Source organism: Chiloscyllium punctatum, chromosome 21 (assembly GCF_047496795.1).
Source record: "Chiloscyllium punctatum isolate Juve2018m chromosome 21, sChiPun1.3, whole genome shotgun sequence".
NCBI lineage: Eukaryota > Metazoa > Chordata > Chondrichthyes > Orectolobiformes > Hemiscylliidae > Chiloscyllium > Chiloscyllium punctatum.
Window position 1 is genome coordinate 9,038,167 of NC_092759.1, and position 13,289 is coordinate 9,051,455.

The following is a 13,289-nucleotide window of genomic DNA, read 5'->3' on the forward strand; positions in this document are numbered from 1 at the left end:
ATTTTCAGCTCTGATCTCCAACATCTGCCGTCCTCACCCTAAACCTATGTCTTCTAGTTCTGTACACCCCCACTCTAGGCAAAAGACATTGTCTATTTACTCTATCCATGCCCTTCATGATTTTATAAACCTCTATAAGGTCACCCCTCAACCTCCGACGCTCCAGGGCAAACAGCCCCAGCCTATTCAGCCTCTCCCTGTAGCTCAAATCCTCCAACCTTGGCAGCATCCTTGTAAATCTTTTCTGAACCCTTTCAAGTTTCACAACATCCTTCTGATTCCATAATTGCACACAATATTCCAACAGTGGCCTAATCAATGTCCTGTACAGCTGCAACATGACCTCCCAACTCCTGTACTCAGTACTCTGACCAATAAAGGAACACATACCAAACGCCTCCTTCACTATCCTATCTACCTGCGACTCTACTTTCAAGGAGCTATGAACCTGCACTCCAAGGTCTCTTTGTTCAGCAACACTCCCCAGGACCTTACCATTAAGTGTATAAGTACTGCTCTGATTTGATTTTCCAAAATGCATTTATCAAAATTAAATTCCATCTGCCACTTCTCAGCCCATTGGCCCATCTGGTCCAGATCCTGTTGTAATCTGAGGTAACCCTCTTCACTGTCCATTACACCTCCAATTTTGGTGTCATCTGCAAACTTACTAACTATATTCCCTTTGTTCACATTCAAATCTTTTATATAAATGATGAAAAGCAGTGGATCCAGCACCAATCCTTGTGGCAGTCCACTGGTCACAGGCCTCCAGACTGAAAAACAACCTTTACCACCACCCTCTGTCTTCTACCTTTGAGCCAGTTCTGTATCCAAATGGCTCGTTCTTCCTGTATTCCATGTAACCAGTAACCATGAGGGACCTTGCCATACGCCTTACTGAAGTCCATATAGGTCACGTCCACCGCTCTGCCCTCATCAATCCTCTTTGTTACTTCTTCAAAAAACTCAATCAAGTTTGTGAGACATGATTTCCCATGCACAAAGCCATGTTGACTATCCCTAATCGGTCCCCACTTTCCGAATACATGCACATCCTGTCCTTCAGTATTCCCTCCATATACTTGCCCACTACCATCGTCGGGGTCACTGGTCGATACTTTCCTGGTTTTTCCATACCATGTTTCTTAAATAGTGGCACCTCACCTGTGACTATCGATGATACAAATACTTCAGAAAGGGGCCCAGCAATCACTTCTCTAGCTTCCCACAGAGTTCTAAGGTACATCTGATCAGGTCTTGGGGATTTATCCACCTTTATGCGTTTCACGGCATCCAGCACTTCCTCCTCTGTAATATGGAGATTTTTCAAGATGTCCCCATCTATTTCCCCACATCTATTTCCATATCTTCTATGTCCTTTTCCACAGTAAATACTGATGCAAAATACTCATATGGTATCTCTCCCATCTCCTGCAGTTCCATACATAAAGATCAGCAAGGCAGCCTAAGGGGCCCTATTGTCTCCCTAGTTACCATTTTGTTCTTAGTGTATTTACAAATACTCTTTGGATTCTCCTTAACCCCATTTGCCAAAGCTATCTCATGTGCCCCTTTTGCCCTCCGGATTTCCCTCTTAAGTATACTCCGACTGCCTTTATACTCTAAGGATTTACTCAATCTCTCCTGTCTATACCTGACACACGCTTCCTTCTTTTTCTTAACCACAACCTCAATTTCTCTCGTCATCCAGCATTCCCTATACCTACCAGCCTTTCCTTTCACCCTAACAGGAATATACTTTGTCTGGATTCTCGTTATCTCATTTCTGAAGGCTTCCCATTTTCTAGCCGTCCCTTTACCTGTGAACACCTACCCCCCCAATCAGGTTTTGAAAATTCTTGCCTAATACCGTCCAAATTGGGCTACCTCCAATTTAGAACTTTAACTTTTCAATCTGGTCTATCCTTTTCCATCACTATTTTAAAACCAATAGAATTATGGTCACTGGCCCCAAAGTGCACCCCCACTGACACCTCAGTCACCTGCCCTGCCTTATTTCCCAAAAGTAGATCAAGTTTTGCACCTTCTCTAGTGGGTACATCCACATACTGAATCAGAAAATTTTCTTGTGCACATTTAACAAGTTCATCTCCAGCTAAACCCTTAAACACTATGGCAGTTTCAGTCTATGTTTCGAAAGTTAAAATCCCCTACCATAACTACCCTATGATTCTGACAGATAACTGAAACCTTACAAATTTGTTTCTGAACTTCCTGCTGACTATTAAGGGGTCAATAAGATGATTGTCTCTTTCTTATTTCTCAGTTCCACGCAAGTAACTTCCCTGTGGCAACACAATACTCCATCTTGGCCAACTGTGTTACCACTTTGAGGGAACTGTGGACCTGCACACCCAAATCCATCTGTATGTTCATGTTTCTAAGGGTTCTGCCAGTTACAGTATAACTCACACTTAAATTTGATCCTCCAAAATGTATCACCTTGCAGGGATTATTACAGGAAGTCTTACAGCCACACAAGCAGCCTCGTCAAACAGTTAACAGGACAAGTGATAAGTTAGCCCAGTTCAGCAGACCATTGGACCAGGGTAGAATTTGGTCTGAAGCATCCAGAAATCCCCAATCTTCTTCCCGTGATGCCAAGCAGATATGAGGACGTTCCAATTCATTTTTTCCCAAAATGGGTGACACCTGGATGCTGTTTCATAAAAGGACACGATTGATTTATAAGCTGGCTGCCACACGTCACCTGAGTCGTGGAACTCAAATTTGAGTAAGTTTCTAATAATAGATCAGTGCTGTTGCTGGACAAAACTCCTGTGGACCTGTCATTGTAAGGACTTGCCCAAAGACAACAAGGGCATCAACACTCAATTTGACTCCAATATGTACCAGATGACAACAGCTAATGAAACCAATTAGTACAAGGAAGTGCGAAAGAGCTCCATCTGCCTTCACTCTAAACCAATGGAATCTGATAGGACTATGAATTGCTTTCCCATGTGTATCCATGTCCAATCATCACATAACCATAACACTTCGATTTCTGGTTTGGAGATGCCGGTGTTGGACTGGGGTGTATAAAGTTAAAAATCACACAACACCAGGTTATAGTCCAACAGGTTTAATTGGAAGCACTAGCTTTCGGAGCGCTGCTCCTTCATCAGGTGGTTGTGGAGGACACAATTGTACGACACAGAATTTATAGCAAAAGTTTACAGTGTGATGTAGCTGAAATTATACATTGAAAAATACCTTGATTGTTTGTCAGGTTTGTCACACCTCCCATGGGGTGGGGGGCCGTGAGTGTGAGAGAGTGTGTATATGAGAGTGTAGAGTGTCTAAGTCAGTGGGGGGTGCAAGTGAGAGTGTGGGAGCGTGTGTCTGTAGGAGTGTGTGTGTGTGTCTGGGGAAGGGGGGTTGTGAGTATCTGTGAGAGAGTGTGTATATGTGTGCGTGTGAGTATAGAGTAGTCTAAGTCTGAGAGAGGATGCATGTGAAAGCTTGGTTTGGCCTTTGCAGGTCAGCAATGCATATTGCTGAGTTAACAGCAGAAATCAGGCGACAAAGCCACAAGACTCTACGTCCAAATCATTCTCAAAACCTGTTTCCAGAAGGTCACGTGTTTGTCTGGGAAAACAAATGGGTCCTCAGGATGCAAGAATTTGATAAAGTTGTCCAAATAACAGGGCATCTCTTATTGCCAATAAACTCTCTATTTCATCTGGGCATCAGTTATACATTAATGATCCAAACAAAGAACTGAGGGGATTGTTGCTAAGTTTGCATATGACCCAAAGACAGGTGGTGTTGAGGAAGCACTTGGGACAGTCTAGGAGAGTGGGCAAATGGAATACAATATGGGAAAGTGAGGGGTCATGCACTTTGGCAGGAAGACTAGAGGCATTGACTATTTTCTAAATGAGGAAAGTCTTCAGAAATCTGAAGCACAAAGGGACTGAGAAGTTCTAGCTCAGAATTCTCTTAAGGCTGACATGCAGATTCAGTCGATAATTAGTTAGTAAGGCAAATGCAAAATGTTAGCATTCATTTCAAGAGGGCTAGAATACAAAAGCAGGGATGAGGCCACGCAAGATTATGATTCAAATGCATTTGGAATATTCTGAGCAGTTTTGGGCCCAGGATATACTGGCATTGAGGGGGTCCAGAGGAGGTTCTCAAGAATGATCCCAGGTTTGTCATGTGAGGAGCAGTTAAGGATTCGAAGTCTGTATTGGATGGACCTTTAGAAGGATTAGGGAGGGATCTCATTGAAGGTTACAGAACACTGAGAGGCCTGGATAGATTGAATGTGGAGAAGATGTCACCACTAGGAGGAGAGACTAGCACCCAAGGGCACAACCTCAGAGTGAAGGAACAACTCTTTCAAACTGAGATAAGGAGGAATTTTGTCAGCTAGAGGGTGGTGGATCTGTGAAAACCCATGGTCGCAAAAGACTGTGGAGGTCATGTCATCGAGTGTCTTCAAGACAATGATAAATAGGTTCTTGATGAGAAAGAGGATCAAACGTTACATAGAGAAGACAGGAGAATGGGTTGAGAAGCAGAACAGCAATGCTTGAATGGCAGAGTATTGTCGATGGACCGAATGACCTAATTCTGCTCCTATATCTTATGGTCTTCTGTGGGCTACTCCTGAACTTCCAGAGTGAAGAGATCAATCATCTGACCCTCACTGGACTCTTAACATAAAAAACTAACTAAAGTTTATTCTTAATTCATTTTCTGTTATTATATCTTACCTGTATGCACACACTGTAATGATAAACCTTCCCAGAAAAATTGTGCCAATAAATAACGTTTCTGATTATAAAAACCCACACAAGACTATTGCTGATGACCTTTAATTCAGCCACATCAAGATCCTAAACTGGAAAGAAGAAGAATTTTGTCGTGGTGAGGTCTTGGTCTAACTTGCTCCCTTGTCCATCACATTCATGGTCAATGTTTCTCTTTTGGCCATTTCAAAGCCCTTTTGAGGGGGACCTTGGTTTTAACTAATCAACTGAAAGGCTGCACCTCTCAAAGGTGCTCTAAGTGTCAGTCTGGGTGAGGCACTCCAGCCTCTGTGCTGGAATCCATGACTTCCTGGCTCAGGGAGCAGAGTGCTGCCTACTGAGTACAGGTGGTGGTCTGTACTCTGAATTCTAAACAGCTCAGCCAGCCCGGGGGGGGGGGGGGGGGGATGAAGAGAGACTTACCTGTGCAATGGCTGATGTGAACATCTGTGATTTTGGCCGATCGCCCAACAGTCCGCCTGGTCTCCCATGGCCTTCTGCGGAATGAGAACAAGAGGATAAAGATGAAAATGCCATCACCCCTTTAGTACCCGCCAGCACGAGGAGTCAGGGATGAGCAGAAACGTCAGCTGATATTCAAACCTGCTCCCAACCAGAATTAACAAGCTAAAAATGATCTGAGGAGACATTTCCACCACGGTTCACAACAGGCACACTCTTAAATGACAGGAAGTTGTGTTCACATGGTTCCCACTGACTCCATCAGTTTCTAAATTGTTAATGGGATTTAGATTCACCAATTTCACCATATAGTGCTTGGGACTGTAGTACCTGATGCTAAATATTCAAAATAATTTCCAAGTGCATTCTGATAAATTGCCATTTTATATTGCAGAATCAAAGTTTCTAGACAAGTGTAGGATTGACAAGGACTGCTGCTGGAGATTTGGGACTCTTGTCCTGGGGGCAGGTAAAGCTTCTGGGAGCACAGAATCACAGGGAATAGGAATAGGTCATTTGGCCTTTCAATGCTTTCAACCTGACCACGGCTGATCATCCAACTCAATATCCTATTCCCACTTTCACCTGAAGAACAGAGGCAAGCAGCTTCGTTACATTGCAACATGATGCAAGAGGCTTCTGGGATTGTCCATAAAACCTATTTGATGCTCCGGAAACAGTTCTTTATTCATATTGAGCTCAACGTTAATTGCAGTGAGGGCGAGGACAAATGGTGAAGACAGCGATTCAAGAATAGTCAGTCAACAAACCATGCTTCTGAACCTGATCCTTTCCCATTGGAAAGTGGGACCAGGCAGAACTAGACTATGAAGGTGCATCTTTAAGGTTAGCCAAGTGGATGAGGAGTGGTTAGGTGCAGGGGAAAAGACTGAAAGGGTGACTGGAAATAGAGTGTGAAAATCTCAGATGTCTATGTGAATGTCAATTGCCTTTCACTGGAATAGGTGGTCTTTGGGCCCTCAAATCTGTTCTTTCATTCAGTCAGACGTTTCTTAACCTGTCTAAGCTGAACTCTAACTCTGGAACCCTGAATTCCAGTACCCAACTGAAATTGAAATTTTCAAGATTGACTCCCAACCTCAACAGGGAGCATGGCTTTCCAGATTTCTACTGTCCTTAATGTGAGGAAGTGTTTTGTTTTAAGATTAGAATACCTATAATGTGGAAGCAGGCCATTCAGCCCAACAAATCCACACCGACCCTCAAGAGAAACCCACCCAGACCCATTTCCTTCTGACTAAAGCTCCTAACACTACGGGCAATTTAGCATGGCCAATTCACGTGACCTGCACATCCTTGGACCGTGGGAGGAAACCGGAGCACCCGGAGGAAACCCACGCAGACACGGGAGAGAACGTGCAAACTCCACACAAACAGTCATCCAAGGCTGGAATCGAACCTGGGACCCTGGTGCTGTGAGGCAGCAGTGCGAACCACTGAGCCGCCTCTTAAGGTGGTAAGGACCCCAGCCCCCATCTCTTTCAGAATGTGCACTTCATGGAAATAGTTCGTCTCAATCAAATCCTTTAATCATCTTCAACCTCCATTAGACCACCCATTAATCTCCGAGTCCAATACCAACATCTTGATTTTTTTTCCTCAGGGGGGGATTGCTGATCAGGGTTCCATGTAGTTGAGGCACTTTTCAATTCAAACTCACATAATGCATGCAGAGGTACCCAGAAATTCAGACAAAATGACTCCATTCATATTGTGTTGGTCAAGGAATGATCTCATTGTGGCATAAGTGACACTAAAACAATTTTGGGGGCGAGGAAGGGTCCAGAATGTACAGGCGGTACAGGGGTGATTTCAGGAAGCGACCCCCCCCCCCCCCCCCCCCCTTTAAATGTGTGTGGACATCTAGAATTCATGCCCTCCACAAACCTATTCAATTCAACATTCCAAAACGGAGACTGACATCTGTTTGCTGAGGTGAGGGCACTCAGTTTTAATGAACCAAGCTTTTATGGACACAGATCAGCCTCGATGGAATTGAATGGTAGAACAGGTTAGAGGGGGCTGCGTGAATGACTTCCTCTTGTTCCTATCACCCGAAGCGGTTTAAAAGTTCACGCCGTGATGGTTGAAGCTGACCTTACCTTGGATGTTGATGAGATGCTGGCTGGAATGGACAGCTAGTGCCTGTGGGTAGGTTGCCTGGGTCAGAGTGCTCATATCACTGCAATAAAAGGTACAACACAAAGGAATAATCACACTGTTAATGCAGTTGATGGAACTGTGCATAAGAAGGCTCCAGTTCCTGTGCTGCTCCACCTGATTTATGCTAGATGCATCCTGACAGCCCTAGTCTGCATTGCTATGGCTCATCAGTATTCCCCTAAGATTCCACTGAGTGATCTCTACTGTACCAAATAACTCAGTCATACCAGCTGAACTCAAGGATAAAGAATGGCCACACCACTGACATATCGGGTGGGTGCCTGAACACCAGGGAGCCGATTCAAATGGAGAATGTGATTAAACATGATAATGTTCCACTTTTACAGGAACAAAAAAAAATCAACATTACTTAAATTGAGAAAGTTTACAGAACAGAGGCATCTGGGAGTTCTGATTTTCACAAAAAATTTTCATTCACGTGGTTAAGGCATCGCTGGTTAGGGGAAAACGTGCCAACTCCACACAGACAGTCACCCAAGGTTAGAATCAAACCTGGGACCCTAGTGCTATGAGGCAGCGGTGCTAACCACTGAGCCACCGTATCACCCAAGGGTGCCAATGCTCCAGGGAAAATAGCTCCAGCCTATTCAGCTTTTCTTTATAGCTCAAACTCTCCAATCCCAGCAAGATCCTTGTGAATCTTTTCTGAACATCTTCCATTTATCAGGGAGACGAGAATTTAATGCATTATTCCAAAAGTGGCCTAACCAATGCCCTGTACAGTCACAACATGACAACTTATACTCAATGCACTGACCAATAAAGGAAATGCTTTCTTCACTATCCTGTAGACCTGCCGCTCTACTTTCAAGGAACTATGAATTTGCACCCAAGGTCTCTTTGATCAGCAGCACTACCATTGAGTGTTTTAAGTCCTGCCCTGATTACCTTACTAAAATGCAAACCTTACATTTATCTAAATTAAACTCCATCTGCCACTCTGTGGCCCATATGATCAAGGTCCCGTTATACTCTGAGATAACCTTCACTGTCCACTACATCACCAATTTTGGGGTCATGTGCAAACATATTAACCAATCCTCCTCATTTGTATCCAAATCATTCATATAAATGACTAAAAAAGTGTACCCAGGATGAGAGGACGTTTCCACTTTTGAGCGAAGCTAGAATGTGGTTTTGAAATTAGGAGTCACCCAATAAGCGGAGATGAGACGCGATTGTTCCTCTCAGGAGCAATCTTCCCACTAACGTTTTCCTCTCCTGCGTGAACCTCCAGAAACAGAAGTCAAAGTTGCAGCTTGTATCTGCAACCAATCACCATGCACAGAACACTGCAGTGGCTGCACTGAGTGTTGCTGGGCAGCTGAGAAGGGACATTGGTTGTGAGTATTTGGAACCCTCTCCCTGAAAAGGTGGTGGAAGCAGAGTCCTTGCATATCTTTAAGGCAGACATAGATAATTTCCCATCTTACTTAACAAGAATCTGTCTGGGAAGGTGGGAATGGGGAGTAATCAAACCAACTTTTAGAATAGTGAAGGAGACCAATCAAGGCTACACCTTGACTGTATGTAAGTGGCTTGACTATTCCTTGGCTCGGTTGTCAATGTTGGGATCTTGCCATGCATGCTACCTTTCCCTCTGTGCCAAAAGCCACACAGCCTCACTTTACCATGTTTTACATGAAGTGAATGGTCCTTTTTCAAGATGCGGCAAAGCGTTACCTTCCAGAAATACTGGTGTTTTTAACACAGCTTTATGTCCACGTGACACAGCCTTGCTAAGTTTAATTCATAACTTCCATTTTGGCTACCTGACATTTTAAAATTTTATTTTTTTCTTTTGCTGCCTCAGAAGATGCTGACTCTTGGCAGTGCAGGTTGAGGTACTCAGCTACACTGCAATTTTACAAATTGTCCTGGTCCTGTTTGTCTCAACCTGGTACTCAACATTCCCAACCTTTGACACTGCTACCCAAGTATGATGATTTAAAAACTACACCAGGCAAAGGACTGACAATGCGGAATCGGTCAATTTCCCCGAATACCAACCAATCAAATAGTAGCCAACCTAAATGCGATTGCCTCCTTGGGTGAGGTTTTGAGTATGTAACTGCTGGCCAGTGAACACGTTTTGTCACTGCTTCACAACACAGCCAGACTCATAGCTGGTCTAATTCTTTCGAACAGCCTAATAATACAGCAGAGCCTGCGGTATAATTAGACAGCCAAAGGGCACTGACGATGAGGCAGTAACATTATCTTAGAGTTCAAATGACTTTCACAGGCAGAACTGATACCCTGTTTAGCATTTAGAAACACAATTTATTGCCTATCCAGGCTTGCCCTGGAGAAGGTAGTGGTGAGCTGCCTTTTTATCTGCTGCAGTCCATTTGCTTTAGGTACACCCAGTGCTATTGGGAAGGGAGTTTTAGGGTTTTGAATTGACAATTAACAACGGTGGCTCAGTGGTTAGCACTGCTGCCTCACAGCACCAGGGACCCGGGTTTGATTCCAGCCTCAGGTGACTGTCAGTCTGGAGTTTGCACATTCTCCCCACGCTCCGGTGCAGGTTAGGTGAATTGGCTACGCTAAATTGCCCATAGTGTTCAGGGATGCGTAGATTAGGTGCATTAATCAGGGGAAATGTAAAGTATAGTGTAGGGGAATGGGTCTGGGTGGGTTTCTTTTTGGAGTGTCAGTGTGGACTTGTTGGGCCGAATGACCTGTTTCCATACTGCACGGATTCTATGTTCAATTTTTTTTGTCCCTGCTTTGTCTTTCCTGCAGGCTTAACACATCTTTACGCACAAAGTTATTCACAGAGACATCAAGGGACAGAACGTGTTACTGACAGACAATGCTGAAGTAAAACTTGGTAAGCTTAAGTGACTTTGACTTGACCTTTTCAGGGAATATTGTCAGAACATGCTTTTGGCATGTTCAATCTTTGCATGCTGGAACATGGAAGGGTTAATGGTATTAACATTAAAACTTGGCCAGATTTCTTACATCTGACAGTTTTCTGAAAGCAGTCCCTCTTTTCTGTAACTTCATATAGAAAATGCCCATTCCTCTTCAAAGAGAAGGCATCCCCTGCCAGCATTGGGGCCACAGTGCTTGCAGGTGGTGGTGCTCCGATGCACCCGTCCTGTAGGTGGTAGAGGTCTTGGGTTTGGGAGGTGCTGTTGAAGAAGTCTTGGTGAATTGTTGCCCTAGATCTTGAATGTGGTGAATATTCTGCTGTTGTGGGCTGCTACTGGAAGGACTGAATGTCAAATATGGTGGAAAGAGTGCCTATGAAGCAAGCTGCTTTGTCCTGTTGAACTTGAGTCTTGTTGGAGTTGGACCCAAACAGACAGAGGAGTTTGTCGCACTCCTAATGTTGGATGGGCTTTGGAGAGTCTGGAGTTCAGAAGATTCCCTGATCTCCCTGTTGAGCTTAGAGTCTCTTACTCCTCATGCTGAAGGTCAGGAGCTGAACCCTTTATCATTTCACTGGGTTGAGCTTCTGTTCTGCATTTTTATAAATTACTCTTTTCCAGGAATGCCTGTTCCCCTAGATGATGGCGCTGAGCTTCTTAATGAACTAGGTGAGGGGCTCAACACAATAACTCGAACTGTATAAAATCCAACACCGGGTAGACAATTTCCTCTTTAAAATGGTGATATTTTAAGCCAGGCTTAGGATTGGGTTCAAGGTCCGTGGTGAGTGAGGGAATTTAACTTGCCACGATGGGAGCATCCAGGCACCAGAACAAGTGATTGAAATCAAACAGTGGGAAAGTTGGCCCCTTGGGAATTCCCTGATTTCCCTCATTTGACCCACTGACAACTATACCTTCAGCTGCCTGGCCCTGAGCTCAGGAATTCCCTGCCTAAGCCTCTCTCACCCTCTCCATACCCACCCCACCCTGAAGAACCACAAAAGAAACACTGAAGGGCAAATAGAGGTTATTGGCCAAAATATGGACATTGTTGTATCTCATGACCAACACATTTGCATCTTGGAGAGCCAGTACAACTGAGTACAATTCAACTTTCAAAATGTGTAGGTGTTGGCTGTGGGTCAGTGGGTAAGAAGGGTTGTACCATGCACTGGAGACCTGTGCTCAAAGTTTAGGCTAATGCATCTGGACTGAAGAGCTAATGCATTTAAACAAAGAACAAACAAGGAGCAAAGAAAATTTACAGCCCAGGAACCGGCCCTTCAAGCCCGAGCCGATCCAAATGTACTGTCGTGGGACGTGAGCATGTCTAGCTGTGCCTGCATTCTTCCCTTGTCCCTAGTTACTCTAGAGAGCATAGTGGTGAGCTGCCACCTTGAACTGCTGCAGTCCACGTGCTTTTTTTTATTAGATTAATTACTTACAGTGTGGAAACAGGCCCTTCGGCCCAACAGGTCCACACCGCCCCGCCGAAGCGTAACCCACCCATACCCCCACATCTACATCTACCCCTTACCTAACACTACGGGCAATTTAGCATAGCCAATTCATCTGACCTGCACATCTTTGGACTGTGGGAGGAAACCGGAGCACCCGGAGGAAACCCACGCAGACAAGGGGAGAACATGCAAACTCCACACAGTCAGTCGCCTGAGGCGGGAATTGAACCCAGGTCTCTGGTGCTGTGAGGCAGCAGTGCTAACCACTGTACCACCGTGCTGTAGGTTGACCCAGAATGTTGTTGGGGAGGAAATTCCAGGATTTGACCCAGTGACCTTGTTCCAAGTCAGGATGGTGAATGGCTTGGAGGGGAACTTGTGTGTGGTGGTGTTCCTGTGTACCTACTGCCCTTGTCCTTCTGGAAGGAAATGGTCTCAGATTTCAAAGTTGCTCTCTCAGAAGCATTTCTTGCTCAGCCCTAATTACCCTTGAACTTAGTGGTTTGCCTGGCCATTTCAGGATGATTAGAAATCAACCACATTGCCTGGGTTTGGAATCACTTGAGGCCAGACCAGGTAACGATGGGCAGATTTCCTATCCTGAAGGATATTGGTGCTCCAAATGGGTTTTTACAATAACTAATTGTATGATCATGAGCTGCTGTGGAGGGATTTATACTCAGGTCCCCACAGAACTAACCTGACCCTCAGGATTACTAGCTCAGTGACATTGGCACTTTGTTACTATGCCCGTATTTGAGATGAATACTCATCGATGCAAATAGACAGGATAGTGAAGGTGTCATTTGGTACGCTTTCCTTTATTGGTCAGTGCATTGAGTATAGGAGTTGGGATGTTATGTTGTGACTGTACAGGACATTGGTGAGGCCACTTTTGGAATACCGCATTCCATTCTGGTCTCGCTCCTATCGGAAAGATGTTGTGAAACCTGAAAAGGTTCAGAAAAGATTTGTAAGGATATTGCCAGGGTTGGAGAGTTTAAGCTACAGACAGAGGTTGAATAGGCTGTGGCTATTTTTGCTGGAGCATTGGAGGTCAATTGGGGACCTTATAGAGGTTTATTAAATCCTAAGGGCATTGATAAGTGAATAGTCAAGGTCTTTTTCACAGCGTGGAGGAGTCCAAAACTAGAACGCACAGGTTTAAGGTGAGAGGGGAAAGCTATAAAAGAGGCCTAAGGGACAACATTTTCGTGCAGAGGGGGGGGTGCGTGTATGGAATGAGCTGCCAGAGGAAGTGGTGGAGGCTGGTACAATTACAACATCTAAGAGGCATTTGGATGGGTTCACAAATAGGCAGCATTTAGATGGATATGGACCAAATGCTAACAAATGGAACTAGATTTATTTAGGACATTGTTGGCATGGACAAGTTGGACCAAAGGGTGCTGTTCAGCACTATGACTTCTTTCCTCACAAGGTAACCCTCTTGTCTAAAGAATCAGTCCAATGAGCTTCTGCAATTGCTTCTT

General features: G+C 44.5%; 1 protein-coding gene across 1 annotated transcript in view; it reads right to left on the minus strand.

Moving 5' to 3' along the window:
* gps2 (G protein pathway suppressor 2) overlaps positions 1–13,289 on the minus strand; it is a 43,041-nt gene that overhangs the window by 15,061 nt on the left and 14,691 nt on the right. The window contains exons 5-6 of the mRNA XM_072591511.1: positions 7,370–7,449; positions 5,208–5,281 (exon numbers count right to left, since the gene is read on the minus strand). Of these exons, the coding sequence (XP_072447612.1) occupies positions 5,208–5,281; positions 7,370–7,449 (154 nt within the window). The remainder of the gene's footprint in view (positions 1–5,207; positions 5,282–7,369; positions 7,450–13,289) is intronic.